General features: G+C 42.5%; 1 protein-coding gene across 1 annotated transcript in view; it reads right to left on the minus strand.

The window, feature by feature from the left end:
* LOC124555741 (regucalcin-like) overlaps positions 1–21,082 on the minus strand; it is an 86,644-nt gene that overhangs the window by 42,058 nt on the left and 23,504 nt on the right. The window contains exons 2-3 of the mRNA XM_047129765.1: positions 18,997–19,167; positions 8,806–9,015 (exon numbers count right to left, since the gene is read on the minus strand). Coding sequence (XP_046985721.1) covers positions 8,806–9,015; positions 18,997–19,156 — 370 coding nt within the window. The 5' untranslated portion in view covers positions 19,157–19,167. The remainder of the gene's footprint in view (positions 1–8,805; positions 9,016–18,996; positions 19,168–21,082) is intronic.

Here is a 21,082-nt window from a genome sequence, read left to right on the forward strand (position 1 = left end):
GTCTGGAAACGAACGAGTCGAAAGGTATAAGCCAAAATCGTTCTGATACCCCTGACAGCGGAATACATGTACCGGAGCTGTTGCTGTAATTGTAGGATAGGCATCTTCCAGAGGTGGCAGTGTTGACCAAAACAAGAAAAAAAAGGTCAAGTAAACATGGGCTCTAAATTTCATACCTGGGGAGTTATGAGCACTTATTCATCTTCGATACTGTGAAACACATCATCTCTGTGAACAAGTGCTCACAGCTCTTGCGGTAAGCGCTTAACAGCCCATGTTTGCTTGACAGTTTTTCTTGTTTTGGTCCATAATACTTCCTCTGAAAGCTGCCAATCCTACAGTCTTAGCGACAACTGTAACGGTAAACGCATTCCACTGTCAGAGATATCAGAATGGATTTCGTTTGTAACTTTCCACCCGTTCGTTTCTGGACGTCCGTCACCACAGACTGATACATTTATCCTTCTCCACTGTCCCTGAAAGTCTGTAATATCGTCACGGACTCATCCTGTACATACACTCGTGTGTAGCAACGCCGCCTACAACTCTGACGCTCTGTAGCGTCGTTGGCTGACGTTTCCGACCCATTTCTCTCTTTTTTTTTTCACGCACCCCTAAGTTAACTTTTATGTTCGACTTTGCATCTCCAACGATACGTCACCTTCCTTAGTTACATGTTAACTGCGTGTGGAACCACTTAATTCACAGCAGTATAATTATCAATTTTAAATGAAGAAAAGAAGAATTACTCTAGTAAATAATTAAACGAATATGCATAATATGGTTGCAGCAGTTACTCGGAGATGAAGAGGCTTCCACAGGACAGAGTATCGTGGAGAGTTACAGCAAATCAGTCTTCAGACTGAAGGACACAGCAACAAGAAGGAGAAGAAGAAGAACAACAACAACAACAAAAACAACAATAACAATGTCTTGTTTATTTTAACACGGAGGTTAGAGCTACCCTGCGGGATATGTGCATCCCTGTCGCATACCACTGATGTAGTTCAGCTAATAGACGGACCGGTACTACAACGGACTGGGTCGATGGTTTTCATTCGCTAACTTCCACGCTCTGGTTCCACTCGAAAAATGAATAAATAACGCAACCGAGACTTAAAACTACAACCGAATGAGACGATTGTTTTCCAACAACAGACTGAATCGATTGTTTTCATTCGGCTGTTCCCATCACTAGAGTGGACGACATTTTGTAGCTTGTAGAAAAAACGCGTAGGTACTTAATAAGCGAGATCGGCTCATGGGTTGAACAAGTGTGAGCCGGGGCGCGGGCCCCGTAGGTGCGAATGAGAGCGCCAAGTATTTAGTATGTGGATAATACTAGCTGAGAAACTTGGCTTTTCTCGGGTATTTATTTGTTCTAATCTTCTATTAGTCTATCTGCTTCTCCCCTCTCCCTCTATCCATCCCCTCCCCCCCTCTCTCTATTCGCTTCCTCCTTCCTTCTCCCCCCTGTTTCTGTCATCTGCTCCTCCCCTCTTCACCGTCCATCTTCTCCTTTCCCTCTCTCTTTCAACATCCTCCTCCCCCTCTTTCATTCATCTCCTCCTTCCCCCTCTCTCTGTCCTTCTCCTCCTCACTTTCTCTCTGTCCACCTCATCACGCCACTTGTCTTCGCCCATCTCCTCCAGCCCCCTTCTCTCTTCCCCAACCAATTATCAAACACACCCCCACCCCAACGGAAGGTTGGTGGTTATTACTCCCACAGCATTTCCTTCCTGACTATAAGTAAAATGTCTACAAAGTTTGGCTGAAATCGATCTAGAGGCCCAGGAGGAGATGTTCAACATGTGTGTATATGACATATATTACACATCTGAAAAGTTAGAAAGGGTGTTGCACGGTAGGTTGTGTTGAGAAATAATAGTTAAGAAACAAATTCGGTACGTTGTACTGTTTCCGATTTAATTAGCATTGAAGTTAGCCGATCACGTTGTTTCGCGTACAAATTGAAGCAGCCTTATGGAGATGGTGATGCCAGACTTGTCCCTCGTTTCGTTTCCTCAAATAAAAAAGAGAATGATACAAAGAATGGACATTCGACGACAGCAAGGATCGAGCCCGAGCCAGCAGCGCAGCAGTCTCAGGTGCTGCCATCTACGCTACGAGAACAACTGACATTAAGGCTATCAGCTTGTGTAGCAGAATTTTGTCTGCTAGTCATTCGATCACCTTCGGAAGTCGTATTTACGCAGACGATCTTTGTTCGTTTAGCTGCCAATTTACACGGAAAGAGGTGTGATAGGACAACGACGGAAGTAGGCGTGACACACATTTCTCACAGAAGTGAGCATAGTCATAACACTGAGTGTCATCGGTATTCCTTCGACGAATACGCCGATCTGCGGATCAAAATGTACACGAGGCCCGCATAATTTACAACGCAAGATTTCCTAACCGCGTTATTCCTTTTGGGACTACTTTAGTAAAGGTTGGCAGAAAATTAAGGGAGACTGGAAGTTTTTTGTTAACAAAGCTGACACTGGACAACAGCGCTATGTGTGAACAGCTCAGTTTGAACAAAACGTTCTCGATATGGCTGTCGCAAATCCTGCTGTCAACTTTGCGAGTAAGTAAATTTAATCATATTTCCTTACATTATGCCCAAAAACTAAATATGATAAAATGTATCCGTTTGTTTGTCGCAACAGGTTTCGCACTCTGTAATATGGCTCTGAACACTATGGGACTTAACATCTGAGGTCATCAGTCCCTTTGAACTTAGAACTACTTAAACCTAACTAACCCAAGGACATCACACACATCGATGCCTGAGGCAGGATTCGAACCTGCGACCGTAGCGGTCGCGTGGTTCCAGACTGAAGCGCCTAGAACCACTCGGCCACTCAGGCCGGCTAGTATGACAAAACCTTATTTCCGTGCCACCTAGGGAAACTGCAAGATTTGGTGCAAGACTATTATTCTCGAAATCAATGTTACTTGTGATACTTAAACAAATAGACTGAAAATCCAAATTTCGCAAGGATGGTGTCGTGGACAGACGAGGCATATTTCACCAAAGAAGTGACATTCAGCTGTCGAAAACACACGTAGCACTTACGTTAATTTCTATAAGCATAAGCTTAGCGTTAACATTTCCGCAGCTATAGTACGCGACTGTTTGTTGGGTTCCGTCCTACATCCTCCCCGTTTAAACTGGCGGACATATTTAGCGTTTCGTGTATACGCCTCTCCGTTGTATTTATAAGACGTTCGTAAGGGCGGTTCGTCAGGTAATGTGGTTCCAACACGACGGTGCACCGCTGCACTTCGCTGTTTTGGTACGTGAGCATTTAGTTGCGTTGTATCTGCAGAGGTGGATTGGTCGAGATGGTCCAGTTCTCTGGCTAACTCGTTCAGCAGATCTTACCCCTGTAGATTTTTATCCGTAGTGGAATGTGAAGAAAATTGTCTACGCGACTGCAGTAAACACAATCGAAGAGCTTCTTGTGAGCATAATTTTAGCCTTTGACGAAATTAGGGAAACCTTTGATTTTGGAAACCTTACGGACTCCATGACGCAGCGTTACAATACTTGCAATCACAATGGAAGGAGTACACTTTGAGCAGCTTTTTTGAAAATTTTTGTTATTTTTTATTCTTCGTTATTTTGTTGTTACATTAACGAATTGAGAAACCCTCAGATTTATTGGTTCATAATCATAATTATTTTCCTTGTATTTTGTTTTGGTTGCTGAGTAGGTATGAAGTTGATTGCCTTTTCATTACTATGGCCAAAGAAATGAAATGTACGTATGGCACACTTTGGCCGGGAGTCCCTTTTAGGGAGTTCGGTAGCCTGGTGAAAGTCTTTTAATTTGACGACACTTTGGCGACTTCTGTGTGGATGCTGATGAATAATGAGGACAACACAACACCTAGTCTCCTAGCAGTGAAAATCTCCGCCCCCGCAAGGAATCGAACCGGAGGCCTCGCACATGGCATTCAATCCCGCTGATCACTCAGCTACGGAACTGCGGTCTTTTTTTCTCTAAGTGAGTCAAGTTAATGAATCGTAACAATCGCATTTGCTACCTAAACCTTTGAAGTACGATTTCTTTTTCTCGTGGAAGTCACGTTTAAATACGAACTTCCCCTTTTTATGACAAATCATAAAAACCATTTACGCAACTGAAATAAATGAAAAAATCAGAAAATGTTATTCTTCTGGAACCGCCGAGAAAAAAAATCAAACCATTTTTCTTCAAAGTTTGGAAAATTGGGTTCCCTTATCTGGAATTTAGGCTAAATTTGCTAACATTCTCAAAATATGTACCTTAAGTCAGCCTAGATACAAAACGTAGCTTTTCATCATCTAGCTTTTCCTCACATAGCTTAAATTTATCATTTCTACAAAAGGGCCATTTTACTGGTAATGAGCGTTTGAACAAGTGGTAATTCAGGAACCAACAGGTATCTGTGCATTATCGCATTTTAGAGCGTGCAAGTGCAGTTCACAATTACTATTTTCAAAAATAATACGGTACATTGATTGGTTGGAAAGTCTTAAAGATTGCACCTATTCCTGAAAATGTTCGTTAGAAGTAATCATTTAAAAACAGAAATTGCAGGTTTCAGGTGCCCCGGAACCAAACATCAACTACAGCTTGAATGCACAAACTAACGCAAGTTAACAGTAAAATGCGCTCGTTTTTCGATTCACTCCTGTTTCCCACATGCACTACAAAAACTGATACAAAAAAAAAAAAAAAATAGTTCTGAGCACTATCGGACTTAACGTCTGAGGTCATCAATCCCCTACAACTTAGAACTACTTAAACCTAACTAACTTTAGGACATCACACCCATCCATGCCCGATGCAGGATTCGAACCTGCGACCGTAGCGGTCGCGCGGTTCCAGACTGAAGCGCCAAAACTGACACAGTCAGTCAGTTGTTCTCATAGTGTGGATGATAGCACACCAGACTCCTGCGCTGTTAACTGTGAGTTCAGTTTTCGCTACCGTCAGTTGCTTTCTTGAGTGTGTGTGTGTGTGTTTCCCAGCTAATCAAACTAAGAACTGCTTAGCAACGCCACCTCTAGCAGGCTGCTTGAATTTTATGACATTATGTCTCCTGAACTATATGTTCTGCAATGATATAATTTTGTCGGCTCATTCAGTGATACTGTGGATACTGTCTGCAAAATTTGTTGCGAATGTAATTAGTAGTAAATAAGTAATAATTAAAACAGAATGCCTGATGCGACAGTTTTACTGCATGAACAGCGAAAACGTAGTAGACGAAATTTTTTTTTTCCTTTCATCATTTTGTAGGCCTGTCAGAGAGAAAAAGTTTCTTAAAGGTACGAAATTATGTAAAATTTGTTTGCAACGTGTTAAGTGCTCTCATTCTCAAATACGGGAGGGATATATTTTGCATATTTGTGCGCAGTGCACTACACTTCTTTTTCGCCTTCACCTCTTTGATAGATAGGTGGTTCTTACACACACAGTGCTTCTTTCCAGACAGTTAGTGTTATGTGTATCAAGTATGGTTGAAATCGATGCAGTAGTTTTGGAAGAAATGTTGAAACTACCGACATATATCCACTTTTATTATATTCTAGCTGCGTACATGGCGTTGTCCAGGTACATTGTTTATTCTGTTCTTCTATTAGTCCGTCTCCTCCTTCCCCCTTTGTCCATCTCTTTCTCCCCTCTCTCTGACCAACGCCTCCTCCCTCTCTCGCTATCCACCTTCTCCAACCCCCCCCCCCCCCCACTCTCTGTCAATCTCCTCCTGCCCGTCTCTCTGTCCATCTGCTTCTTCCACGTCTTTCTCTCCATCTCCTCCTCTCTCTATCTCCGTCCATCTCCTCCTTCTCCCTCTCTCTCTGCCCAACTCCTCTTCCCCTTTCTTTCTCCAAAAAGCACATCATCGTCCGCACCCGAAAAGGAAGTTGGTGGTTGTAAGCCCCATAGTATTTCTTTCTAGTAAGTAACATGTAGACCAAATTTGGTTGACATGGATCCAGGAGCTTAGGAGTAGCTTTTTACTCGTGGTTTTGCCTAGGTATGTCACATATATTTCACGTATATTTAAAATATTTTACACATAATTGTACACACATTTCACCTGTATCTCTAGCGAATTTCGCCCTCCAGTTTCGTTTTCACGCAGCTCAGTGCTTATGACGCGGTATCTCCTGAACTTTGTGGCCAACAATGGTATAATTTTGCACATATTTTCAGCGGTGTATTTAGGTACAGTCTGCGAAAAGTGTGAATAGTGTAAATAGTAAATAAGTAATAAATTAAAACGCCATGCATCATGTGGCTAATTTTCTAGCATCTCAATGTTTATGATGTCATATCTCCTGAATTATGTGTCGTACAATGACGTATTTCTGTACTTACATTCAGTGGTATATTTGAATACTTTCTGCAAAATGTGTTGGGAATAAAGTTAGTTGTAAAGAAATAGTAAATCAGAACGTCATGCCTGATGCGACAGTTTTACTGCATGAACAGCGAAAATGTTGTAGGTGAGAAACTTTTTTCCATTCATCATTTTTTGGGGGTGTCAGCGAGAAAAATTCTTGGAAAGGTTTGAAATTATGTATCAAGTTTGTTGCAAGTCACTAAGTGCTCTTATTTTCGAATACTGGATGAATATAGTCTGGCTATATGCTTCTTTTTCACCCTCTCCCCCATCCCTTCGAGAGGTAGTGGTTCTTATCCTCACAGTAGCTCTTTCCGGACAGTAAGTGATACGTGTATCAAGTTTGATTGAAATCGATCTATTGGTTTAGGAGATGTGGAACATACATATATATCCATTATAGTAATTTATAGGGATGTATGGATGGAGATGAAACTGTGAAATATGAATCAGTGTATCTTTCTTTGCTGCGGCATAGCGGAATGGTAGCGGGAAACGGCTAATAGCAATGAAAATGTGGATAGCGTGGGAGTTCATGTCAGCTGAGTGGATTTTAAATTGACGAAGGGACCTTTTTTATGATCTCAAGATATAATAAATCCAGTGTTATTCAGAAACTATTTAATTTCGAGTTGCCTTTTTGAATACAGTATGTTTATTGAGTTACTTCTGTTGAAGAGTGGAAGTAGTAAATTGACAGGACACGTGTCACATAGGTTATGGAAATTATTGGAGTGATACGTGCACCTGGGGGATTAATCTTTTCCGGTAATACTCTCTATAAATAGTTCGATGAAGAAACAGTAACAGCAAACAAGGGCTCAGGCAATGCAACAGTGAATAAAATCATGAGAAACGATAGTGTTACATACACTGTTACAGACACTATTTTCCCATGGAAAAAATTATTAGCGTTTTTGCTAGTCAAATTATTTATCTACAACTCACTAAAAATAAACTGATATTGCACTACTAGTTTTTGAAAATAATATGTTGTGATTTTACACAAGTTTGACTCCAATTTGAAAAAAAATGGCTTTTAGTGCATTGAAAATAATTTCGCACAATTAGACATATACAGTATCCATTCCCTTACAACATAGTTATCTTGTGAGTTACTTTAAAATGACTTAAAACTGCATGGACATATATGAAGCACCACGCCAAATCTGCGTTGTCGACAGGACGTTAAACACTAATCTCCTCCTTCACAGATAGATGGCGTACACGACTCTCTTCCCGTGGGTTACCTTGACGACTGTGGTGACAACGGAAAATACACGGTACAGTCACATGAAAGTGACCACCGCTTATGTTCGACGTCAACGAACAATAACCACTCACAGAGGGCGGGTGGCAGGACTAGCAGTGGTGGGTATATAAGAAGTGCTGGGGGACGCGGAAAACAGTGCAGTCATTGTTGTAATGCGGAAACGGAGCGATTTATGTGACGTCGAAAAGTGCATAACCATTGGCTTCCGGGCCAAAGGTGGAAGAGTTTTTTAACCTGTTCGCGCGCCACCGTGGTTAAAGTATACCGCGCATGACAAAATGGCGCTATACAAATCAGGCGTCGAAGCAACTGAGGTGTACCTAGGGCAGCTGATGACAGGGTGAACAACAGCTGCGGAGATGTGTACGGACCTCAGATGAGTCACGTTTTATGCTCAATTGGACAGAAGCAAACTCCCTGCAACAGTCGTCGGTAGGTGCTATGCCGGAGAAGGGAGCATTATGGTCTGGGGAATGTCTTCGCGTCATTCCCTGCGTGATCTCGTGGTTCTGGAATGCACAATGGATCAACAGAAGCATACATGTATCCTTGGGGTTCATGTCCATCCCTACATCCAGTCTGGTGTTCCTCGGGACGATGACGTCTACCATCAGGACAATGCAGCATGTCACACAGCCTGCATTGTGCATGCGTGATTCGAAGAGCACCAGGATGAATTTATCGTACTCCTCTGGCCTTTAAACTCCCCGATTTAAACCCAGTCGAGAATCTGTGGGACCAGCTCGACCGGGCTGTACGCTCCACGGAATCTCACCCGAGAAACCTAGCGCTCCTGGCCACGGCACTGGAGTCAGCATGGCTCCACATCCCTGTCGGTACCTTTCAGAACATCACTGACTCTCTTCCTGGGCGTTTCGCGCTGCAAAAAGTGGTTATTCAGGCTTTTGACAGGTGGTCACTCAATGTGATTGGACAGTGTAATAAAATTTTCCAAATCCTGAGAAAGTGGACTCCGTACTAGATGGGTTGAACACTAGGGAAAACAAGACCTTCGTCTTTTTGATCAATCATGAGCTGGACGGCTGGTGCCGTGAACTTCTGCCAATAAGCTTGAAACTGCCTAACCATGAGATCAGTATGCTCTTATTTCACAAAATGACACCTACCCGCCCAGAGACGACCGCTGGGGTCGGCCTTTCCGTCGTTGATCCTGTTTGTCTCCTTGCCCTTCTCCTGGTCCACGCTGACCAACACCTCGACGTTCTGTGGGCTCTTGCTCACGCCATCCCACGTCAGGATGGCCACGTTGCGACCCAGGGTTATGATAAAACGGTCTTTCTGGCCTGCAATTGGTATGATGATTGACACTGGTTCCTCTGAAAACAAAAGGAAAAAAAAAAGATTTCAGTATTTGGTCTCATAATAATATTCAGTACATATCAGACAAGTCAAAGTTTTAGTTACCATGTCTTAAAGAACGATGTTACTTAACCAACTTTTTGTTCGTTTCCAGGTACATGTCCGCAGCCCTGGAACACATTTAAATCCCCGCGCTACATAGCCGAAGCACACCACTGGAGGAGCCAAAACAACATTTCACGATCCAACTCGAATTTATCAAAACTGAAAGAGAGACATGTTAAACTGACATTGTTACTTCGAAATATCATCCCGCAGTGCGAAATTTTTATTATTTTTATTCTTAAGTGGACTTGTTGATCAGAGAACTGAACTTTAATGGTGTGTGCTGGTTTCAATATCACTCTTAATATTCAAGAGCGAGTACCAAGCATATTGAGGAAACTATCAGATTCTAAAGAGTATATCGCATATTTTTGACTGGGGTCTGTGAGTAATAGCGTGGTTCTGGTGTGATGCAGTGATTGTTGTGATATCACTGCAGTCGGCTCAGGCACGCATCTGAAATTCATTTCTGGGGGTTTCACAGTTGGTTACTGCCCCCGCTCCCTCCAAATATAATTTTCCGTTTCCATGATTTTTAACGAACCACAGATGCCTGAGATTTTAAAAGTAATAGCAACATATTATTATTACCATGTTGTATTAAAACATTTCATACAGCATGCTTCACAATTCATGTTGCACACTTCCAGAGGCTATAGAGGGGACGTAGTAGATCAAGTTTTTCGTAGGAACCCATGACCGGAAACGTCATACAACGACGACACAGAGCGTCGAAGTTACAGGCACCGGCGCCTGTAAATCTGTGTTTATACAGGGTGATTCCGTGATGAAGTTACAAACTTTCTAGCTCGACGAAGAAGGGTAAATGTATCAATTTGAGGTAAGGGTCCCTGTACCGGAAACGAACGAGTCGAAAGTTACAAGCGAAACACGTCCTGATTCCTCTGACAGTGGAATACATGTAATGATATTAGTTGTTGCTAAGATCGTTGGGTAGGCAACTTTCTGAGGGAGTAGTATGGACCAAGACAAGAAAAAATGTCCAGTAAACATGGGCTCTAAATGCATACCTTAAGAGCTATGAGCACTTTTTCAATACAGGAGATGTGTTTCACAGTAACTAAGATGAACAAGTGCTCATATCTCCTCAGGTATACATTTTAGAGCCCATGTTTACTGGAAATTTTTCTTTTTGGTCCATACTACCACCACTGACAGTTGCCTACCCTACAATATTAACAACAACCGTACCGGTACATGTATTTCACTGTCGGAGGTATCAGAACGGTTTTCTCTTATAACTTTCGACTCGTTCGTCTCCGGTACTGGGACCCTTACCTCATATTGATAAATTTATCCTTCTCCATCATCCCTGAAAGTCTGTAAAATAATTACGGAATCACCCTGTATATACATACATTTACAGGTGCCGACGCCTATAACTTTGACGCTCTCTAGCGTCCTTGGATGACGTTTCTCCACATGGATTCCTATGTAAAACTTGATCTACTAAGTTCCCTCTACAACCTCTAGAAGTGTGTAACATGAATTATGAAACACCCTGTACAAGTTTAAGTTGCGTACATAGCTTCGACATAACGCCCAAGAAACTGCACTTCAGATAAGTAAGTCATCTGAAGAGCGTTTGTCGAAAATTTTGAGGAGCACCTGTGTCACGAAATTGTTCTAAGACCTATAATTGCAACAAATTTCCAGATCTTCGATAATTTTGTAAGGTATAAAATCGAAGTGTGCACTCACTATCATTGGTATTTCACTTAGTACTAAGAGTGTGACACGTGTTTGCAGCCTATAGTTATGCGAGCAGATAATGCTGTATCTTCTTGTCGTTTCCACCTACCTTCGAGAAAGGCATTCTCTCTGTTATTTGTGTCTTAGTGCAGCACGTGCCCCTTTCTGTCTTACATTCCCTATACTTCCTGTGGCTGGCCAGTACCACCTGTGGGCTCACGAACCCTATAACATTTGTTGTTGGCGCAGGTATGGTCTGCCTGGGAATGGGAGTCTCTTCCCGGCTGGAATGCTTTCTACAACCATTAAAGCTGAAAACCAGTCCCCGTGAGCTAATCTTCAGGAAAGCAAATGAGCAGTGTTCTGTGTTCAACGAAGCTTGTAATTTTTGGTATTTGCTGTCACTTTCGAGACACTTGTTTTACACGACACTCTATTGTCCAAAAGTTAGTTGAAAAATTTGAAAATTAATACATGTAAAAATGTAAACACTTTTAGTAAAATGTTGTTTAGGCGGGGGAGGGTTATCATGAGCCTACCCGACCCCATTATATTCGCACCTGATATCGATCGTCAGCTTCCATCCACTAATGATGTGACTTTCAGGAAAAATGGTGAAAAGAGTCTAAAACTATGGAAAGTAGACTACTTGCGCTATTTAAAAATCGTGAAAAACAATACGTAGAGTGAAAATGGTGTAAAATTCGAATAACCAGAAAATCTTACGAAGAACGCAAAAATTCAAAGATGGTGAAAATAACACACTAGCGCAATGTAAATTCCCGATATAAGGAAGAGCTCAGTGTTTTTTATGGCAAGTAATTAAGAGAGAGGAGAATAGTTTAAGTTTAAATGGACGGAAGTATAGGCAGCAGAAGAGAAGTCGGGAAACTTCGATTTATATTCAGTGATATCAAATTAAGATGGCACCCAGTTACCTACCTCGGACTAAAAGTACCACAGACTGTGCGGATGGAGAAAATACATGATGACAGCCTACATCATGAAATAATGATCTGGGAGACAGTCCACCTCGGAGAAAACGCAGGTACATTGACAATGTTCCAATTTGTTCTATCCCCCACTCCTTCCTTCCTTGCTCTGTAGTTTCCAACAGTCTTCATTAGTTGCTCCATGAATGTTCAAAATGAAGGACATTTAGCTATCCACCACTGCCGAATGTTACAAATAGTAATTATGCTTTGGTTAGCATGTACTTAGAAATACAGGGTGTTCGGAAATTCCCGTTCTCATACTTCTTGGGCTTGTAGAGGACAGTGAGTACATAATATTTTGAATAGGAACCCGTGTCCAGAAACGTACCCTTTTTGTGCTACAGCCATTTGCAAACATGTTGGTAACGCGACCACCTTTACAAGTAATTTATTAGGTGTGAGCTAGTACATCACTTGCTTCACAATTCCACTCATTAATAACCAAAGAAACAAAAAGGGAACTTAACCAGTTTGCAGAAAGACTGTTCAACGTATGCAGTACGGCTTCTTCAAATTCGTGTGTGCGGCGCTCCTTGGAGCACCACAGTCACTCCTACTGATCGTGAATGTACCCCTTCCTCGAGTCGTTCCTAACGGTGGCGAAAAGAGTATGCGGTGGAGTCGGACATTGTAGATAATGATCTTCACAGAGGCGACGACCAACTCTTCCATTACCTTGAGCTTCGCCGCACAGGATCATGTCGGTGTACTCTGAAAACGTGTACTCTGATACTCACAGACACATGAATGAGGCTCGAACCTAGTCAGAGAAGTAGGATAGACGTCAAAAAATGACATCAGCCGGTCCGACGTAAGCGCCGCTGCCCCCCCCCCCCCCCCCCTCATGACTGCCCTGTTGCATTCCTACCTAGTAAACATGTTTTCAAACGGCTGTAGCACGGAAACGGTACGTTTTCGGACATGGGTTCTTATTCAAAACACTATGTACTTACTTCCCCTCTACAAGTCCTACAAGTCCTAGAATTTTGTAACGGGAATTCCCAGATACCCTGCATGTTTCCGGACATGCGTTCTTATTCAAAGTATTATGTACACACTTCTCTCTACATGTCCTAGAACCTTAAATTTCCAACCACCCTATATAATTCTTGAAATCGACTATATAGTAACAGAGTATTGATGTAATTCACTCGAAAATGAAAGTGGCTACTGGGCAGTTCATTGACGCATTTTGCACTGATAAAGGCCAGTTATGGAAATTCACCTGGCGTGCTGTTGGATTAACATACAATTTGTTGTGAGACCTTGTCTGCTTCAGTGTATATTCCACAACACGAAATATGCTGACGGATGTCCCCTCATTTAGGAAGTGTATGTATGCAGACTATGCCATCCAATGAGTGTTAGATAAGCGAGTCAAGTGGGCAGCCTCACGTCTACTGGTTCTATGGAAGCATCTGGCAAAATCTTGTGGCTGTGTTTCGGCAGGAAACTTCTTAGTCAACAGAAGGATTCGTGGCTCGACGCTTTGACATAACTATTACGAGACGTAGCCAAAGTTTTAATTATTACCTCGAAAAAATAAATTTTATTTATCCCGCCGAACTGAAACAGGAGAGGAAATGTTGCAGCTGTTGTCACGTCGATCCAGATGACCGCCTTAGCATCCGAATTACCATGGACGAGTGCTGGGTATGTCTGTGTGAGCCCGAGAGAAAGGAGCAACACAGGCACTGGAAACATTTGTGTTCACTACTGTGGAAGTCGGGACCATTGGCCTAGTGATAAAGCGCGGGTATAGAAACCGAGAGATCGTGGGATCGGATCCCAGTCGGACTATGGACATTTTCAGTGTTCCTTTAATCTAGCTTTCACCTCTGAAGGATGTGAGAAGTCGCCAAGATCGACAGGTGGTTCGACTTCCACGTTAAACTGTAGGTCTCCTTTCATCAGCTGAATAACAGGGATATGGCTTGGTTCAAATGGCTCTGAGCACTATGGGCATTAACTGCTGATGTCATCAGTCCCCTAGAACTTAGAACTACTTAAACGTAACTAACTTAAGGACATCACACACATCCATGCCCAAGGCAGGATTCGAACCTGCAACCGTAGCGGTCGCGCGGTTCCAAACTGTAGCGCCTAGAACCGCTCGGCCACTCCGGCCGGCAACAGGGGTAAATTATGTACACAGAAGTCCCTGAACTTGTGTCCAATTGGAAGACTTACACCCAGCCACTGAGCCGCAACACCGCAAGAAAAAAGGCGAGGACCCAGTCATCTCACTGGACTCGCATTCGGGAGGACGACGGTTCAATCCCGTCTCCGGCCATCCAGATTTAGATTTTCCGTGATTTCCCTAAATCGTTTCAGGCAAATGCCGGGATGGTTCCTTTGAAAGGGCACGGCCGATTTCCTTCCCAATCCTTTCCTAACCCGAGCTTGCGCTCCGTCTCTAATGACCTTGTTGTCGACGGGACGTTAAACACTAACTACCACCACCACCCAGTCATCTTCGGGCAAGATGATGCTGAATTTTTTCCGGACTGTCATGGTGCGGAAATAATAGATTATGGTCGTAAGGAGCAAACCGCCATAGTAAATGCTCTTACGAGGTTTCTGGAGGCAGTTAATCCTCCGTTACTCCCACGATAATTCCTGACACGGTCACTCGTACGGATGACAGGTGTCATCCACAACATAATCGATGTATTTGGACATTTTGAACGGCCTACAGGAATGATTTTAGAAGTGTTTTATTTAAATCTAAATATAATGCATGTAACATACAAATACAGTAAAGTGTACACTAGGTGATAAATATTTTTGGCAGTTGATCGTAAATAGCTCTATTACCCTTCTGACAGCAGACCACTTGTCATTCTCTCTATCAAGGTTACTATCGAACCTCAGAAATCACAAGTACAGCCTGAATCGGTTTTCATTCAAGTATAAGTAGCACGATTCAAGTCCGTTGCCCTTTCAATTATCCCACAACTTTGATAAATTCTTTCTAGAACGTCTCAGAGATCCGCAGTTATATTACAAACCAATGAAAGCACTGATCTCTGTAACATCTGTTTCTTTAGCATCCCTTTCTCTAGAAAAGTTATCACGTACTTCGTTGATGTAAATGTTAGTACATGCTGCAATAATGGGTATTATACAGAGGGGTCCAAAATATGTATCCACTGTTTAAAAGTCCATAAGTGGCACATTAATTGACGGAGTTGTCTCATCTTTGGTAGTGTAATAGTCTGTAGTTCCGACAATCGCCACACAAGCGTTGTGAAGCGTTGTTTGGTTTTGTCAGATGACAGTCGCCAGATAGTCAGTGTTTTGTTCTTAATTGCACCTAGTTACTCGAGTAAACGTGGCTGGCGCAAAGCTTACATTCGATGAAAGGAAGTCAGTTTTGAGGTGGAATTTTAAGTACGAAAACATTAATGAGGTTCAACGGCAATGGCGAAATGAGTATCAAACAGAACCACCGACACGTTTAACGATTCGTCGCATTCGAGACAAATTTGAAGCCGAAGGCTGTGTTAAAGATGTACACAAACAACGATCTGGACGACCTGCAACTGTACCAAGTCCAGCTAACTCCCATTGTGTGGTACCAAGTCCAGCTAAGTCCCATCGTGTGTTACAACAATCCACTCGCTCACCAAAGAGACAGTGTGCCACAGAGACAGTGTGCCCGTGAAACTGGAGTGAGTTGCTCAATTGTTCGTCGAATTTTGAAGACAGCGAAGTGGAAGTGCTACATCCCACGATTGCTACACGCAATGAACGAGGACGACTCAGATCGTAGAACGGAGTACTGTGAGTGGTTTAATAACATGGTGCGCAACGATGAAGAGTTTGCAGAGATGATTGTGTGGTCGATGAGGCACAGTTCAAACTCAATGGTACAGTAAATCGCCACAATTTCATCTACTGGGCCGCCGAAAATACGATCGTCCATGTAGACAAAGCCGTGAATTTGCCGGGAGTAAATGTGTGGTGTGGGTTGTCTTACCGGGGCTTGATTGGGCCATTCTTCTTTGACAGCACACCTACCGGTGAGGTTTACCTTCAGAAGCTTCAGACATCCATTTTACCTGCCATCCGAGACTTGTATGGAAACGCAAGAGTTTACTTTCAACAAGATGGTGCCCCAGCCCATACCAAAATCGTGTTAGGGCGTATCTCGACGAAAATCTACCAGGAAGATAGATAGGCCGTAGAGGTGCTGTGGAGTATCCACCATGTTTCCTAGACCTAACTCCTCTGGACTTTTACCTGTGGGGAACACTGAAGGACGTCGTTTATCGACAAAAGCCAAGCACATTGGATGAACTTCGAGAATCCATCGTACCACACCACACATTTACTGCTGGCAAATATCCAACTGAACACGTTTCAGTCAGTAGTTCGTGCTGCAGTTCGGCGGCATCGTTTGTGTGTGGATGTTAATAGAGACCATTTCCAACACCCACAGTGACATCTTTAAGTTGGACTTTAAGCTACACTTTCACCAAAAATGAGACTACTCCGTCAATTAGTTTGCAAGTTATGGATTTTTAAACAGTGGATACATTTTTTTGGACCCCTCTGTATTTTCATCCAAAAATAACTTAGTAATACCTATTTCAGTCTTTGGTATACGAGCTTTATTTTTGGATCCAGGTAAATGTAAAATAGTATTATAAGATATTGTTCTAACGTTGGTAGGATATTTACTTTTCCCCCATTTCGCTATTCCATCTTTTCCTAAAAGAAAAAAATCCTCTTGAATTATTTCCTCCAGTGATTCAAATTCAGCATTTTCTGACACTTCTTGTTCTGTTCCTGAATCATGACCGCTGTCATGTACACAGTCCTCGTTCTATGGGTCAACAGTGTCACTGCCAGCGTCTTCATCACTCAACACATGGAACCATTCCAGCCATGCATAAGGACCTGTGCTAAGCACTGTCCTAGGTTTTTTTTTTTACCTTTGGCACTAAAAGTATAGAGATATTTACTTTTCGTAGGCAAGTATTCTAGGCATAAAGCAGATTAACTGTATTTAGTTTAGATTGTCCTAAAATTACGCATGTTAAAGTTGTAATGGATTTAGGAAAGCAATAAAGTAACATACACTGAATTTGTTTTACATTGTAGCAGTAGTGCTCGCGCGTATAACCACTGTCCTCCAGGCCACAATAATGTTTCATAAACAATGCAACCTGCGTAAGTGAAAGCCAGTAATGTGTGAAGCTAACAGATGAAGAGTTAAAAGAAAGGTACTGAAAACGGTGCGAACTCAATCCAACCCAGTCATACAAAATAGAGCAGGAAAATCATGTGGACGACGAGTGTCAGCCCTGCGAGCAATGGAGGGTTAAGAAGCATTGCGAAAAGCTGTCCAAGGGGATGTTTCTGCTCCATAACAACAATCCAGCGCACTCTGCGCGTGATACAATGACACATGCTACTTTCTCGGGAAAGCAAATTTTCACTCACCCCGTCCCTGTATTCTCTTGATACAACTAGTTGCTTCTCATCCTCCCTGAGATGAAGAAACCATTTCGTGACAGGCATTTCCAGTATGATGGCCAGGTGATTTTTGAGGTATAACGTTTCCTGAAAATTCAAAATGCATACATCTACAAGCACGGACTCCATCAAGTCCACCATCGATAGAAAAGTGTCGCACTGAAGAGCGCGTATGTGGAAGGACAAACACCAATTTTCGTACTCTCAGCTTGATTTTCTCGAGGTGATAAAAAATTTGATGATTACGCTCGTAGAGGTCAGTATTCTAGAAACGTATTTGTACATCTACATCTACGTACACACTAGCTGATCAAAATTATCTTTATATCTATTAGTTGGCATTAATACGCGGTGTGCTTTTATGAGAGCTTGAACGCTTCTGGGACACCGCCAATGAGGAGTCTGAATGTCTGTGGAAGAATGGCAATCCCTTCTTGCTCAAGAGAAGGCAGTGACGGACGCTGGTCTCTAGAACGAAGCCGACGTTCTAACTCATTCCAGAGGTGTTCCATTGGGTTGAGATCAGTCTGTTTCAAAAATATTTTTGTCCACAAACCATTGCCTCAGAGATACTGCTTTATGACATGGTGCAGTGTCATGCTGAAACAAACAATCGCCGTCTCCGGTCTCTTTCTCTACTGTAGGCACTACACCATGCTGTAAAATGTGTTTATATCCTTCTGCATTTAGCGCTTTCTTAACTGCGATAAGGGGACCACACTCTAACCACGAAATAGCGCCTTCATACCGCAATAACACTTCTTCTATACTTCACTGTTGGTACTATAATCAATGGCGAGTAACGTTCTGCAGGCATACGCCAAACACAACCCTTCCATGGGATTGCCACAGGGTATAGCTTGATTTAACACTCCAAACGATTTGTTCCCATTCATCGACTGCCCAGTGGCGTTGGTCTTTACACCACCACAAGCTTCACTTAACATTGACTATAGAAACATTTGGCTTATGAAGATCTGCTCAACCACTGCACCCCATACTTTATAACTCCCTACGCACAGTCATTGTGATAACTGGTCTGCTGCTAGCGCTCTGAAACTCAGGAGCGATTCCTTCCGCTGATCTCACGCGAATTTAACAACCACCCTTGGTAATGATCGACGGTCCCTGTCCTTCAGTAAATGAGGTGTTCCTGGTCTTGGTTTAGCTATGGTTCTTTCTTCGCGTTTGCACTTCCCAATCACATCACTGAAATTTGACTAAGAGTTTAGATGTCCCTGATAGTTTTGTTACTCAAGTGTCATACAATGACTAGTCCACGTTCGAAATTACTGAGCTCTCCTGGCCAACACATTCTGCTGTTCCTGCTTCCCTACTTCTATACTGGCAAGTCTGCTTCTCGTGACATCTATATTGTTCCATTCCACATTACACAGAGGTGTCCGAGTACTTCTACTCAGAGAATGTACAAAAAATTAAATACAATTATTTTTTGTCCAGCATATTGAACATGACTGTTCAGTGTAAACGCAACTGCAGTAATAACTTTGAATTATGAGCCAGTTTCATGAAAGTGCACAGATCGAGACTGTTTACCTCCATGACCCTAGGCTCGTAATCATTTGTAAATGGACTTGTTGGCTGAAACTGGTCGTGGTATTAAAAAATAAAATTTCCATTGGTGCTGTAGTTTGTTCTGATAAAATAGAAAACGCGTGTAATTCTTCAGAGAATACTTACGAAACGTAAGTGATGCTAGAGACTTGGTTGCCGGATCAAACTTGTGTACTCCGCAGCCCTCGATGTCGGTGAAGTAGAGTACTTTCTTGTCGTGGTCCCAGTGAGGGCCTTCGCCCAGCCTAACGGGATCGGTGATTTTCTCAATTTTGTATGATGCCATTTTTTGACTTTCTGAAACAGATAAAAGTTTACTAATTATGTGCAGCTCATGCAAGTATACAGAAATTCAACGTACTTCTCCAAATTTTTCAATTTTGGGAGTGATGGTGAATACTTCACGGATTTTGGTGAACAAGTGCCCGGTATAGATGTGATGACTGGTATTCCAGTGCTAGATGCCATATATAACTTGCCATAACCTCCACTTTTAATGAGCCACAGATGTCTGAGATTTTACTAACAACAACGAAATATATGGAATGTTTAAATGTAATAATAATAATAAATTATCTAGTTACACTAAAATATGTATTTTTAATATAACAACTATTTATTTACACCCCTGTTTTAACATAACGCCCAAGAAACTGGAATACAGTGAAATAAACCATTTAAAAACTTCAGTTGGAAAATTTATTAGGCACATGGTTCATGTAGTTGATTTAAGAACTATCTTCTGGTTCCTCGTATGCATCGCATTTCTTACCAGTGTCGGCAAGTTAATTACTGGATTTGTTAATGTTAGTGGTAGAGGGCGGCCGGATGCCCTTTCTTTCGCTGTCCATTCCCCCACCCCTTACCCTCCCTTCACGGAATTCTTGCACCCTGACTGTCTGCATCTAGTGTTATCCCGTATGAAGTGTGCGAACGTTTTGTAAATGTTGTCGAATCGTGTAACTCTGGCGGGCCGTGGGTACCAGCCCGGTATTCGTCTAGTACGTGGGAAACGGCGTAAAAACCACATCCAGGCTGGCATAGTGGAGTGCGTCCCTGAATCCCGGAAGTGGCGTGCTACGGCCTGATTACACTGACGGCTCCGATTTAAGAACTGAAACTAACCTCTGTACGAACAGGCCTTGGACGACCCAACGGTACCGGCAGACCGCCGAGTCATCCTCAGCCTATAGGCATCACTGGATGCGGATATGGATGGGCATGTGTTCAGCACACTGCTCTCCCGGCCGTTATCAGTTTTGAGAACTATAAGAACCAAGAACTCAAAAGTTGGCCAACATCATAACTTACACAATACAAAACAGAAATGTGCACTCACCATTATTAGTGTTTCACTTATCACTATCAATGCTTATTTGCGACGAGGGTTTTTAAAAGCATTTTACAGCTGGTCTGGGTCTGCGTTTCCTCCAATAATTTCCTATAATTAATGTATAACGACTGTGTCAAGTTTAACGTACGAAGGCTATGAATGTACAGTTAAGAATTCCTTGCGAATATCCATTGGAAATGGAAATGAGCGTTTGGCGTCATTGGCCGGGAGGCCATTACATTCGCCACATTGGGCGGCCTGCGCGCCGGACGGGGATGAAATGATAATGAAGACAACACAACACTCAGTCCCTGAGCGAAGAAAATCCTCGACCCAACCGGGAATCGAACCTGGGCCCCTTAGGACGGCAGTCCGTCACGCTGACTTTTTTGATCGTTCTGTTTGGTCGTTGCGGACGTCACATGACATCCGTTCATGTTCGTTTTGTTGATCCTTCCACTCAGTTTTTTATTACAGAGGCCAATCAGCTCTCTGACCGAACACGCTGAGCTGCCATGCCGGCAGTCCATTCAGCTATCGGGGCGGACGCGAATATCCACTAATTGTGTCTTACTAAATGTACAGTATGAACTGTAACTTCCTCCTATAAAACAATGTTGGTCATTTAATAGCATGTTGTCTGATATAACATTTAGTCTTATTGTTAATAGTTTGGCATAGATAATGAACCCCGAGTTAAGAAAGCCGATACCTCGGCAGTTCCCTAGTTGAGTGAATTGATTGAACAGACTTCAGACAAAAAATTTCAGAACCAGTTGTCGTGATAAAATATAACCATGAGAACATAAGTTAGCTTGGTAACATTTTCGCAGATATTGCGATCATTTACATTTGAAGTTATGACTGTTCACATGATGA

Source organism: Schistocerca americana, chromosome X, assembly GCF_021461395.2.
Source record: "Schistocerca americana isolate TAMUIC-IGC-003095 chromosome X, iqSchAmer2.1, whole genome shotgun sequence".
In the NCBI taxonomy this organism is placed as follows: Eukaryota; Metazoa; Arthropoda; class Insecta; order Orthoptera; family Acrididae; genus Schistocerca; species Schistocerca americana.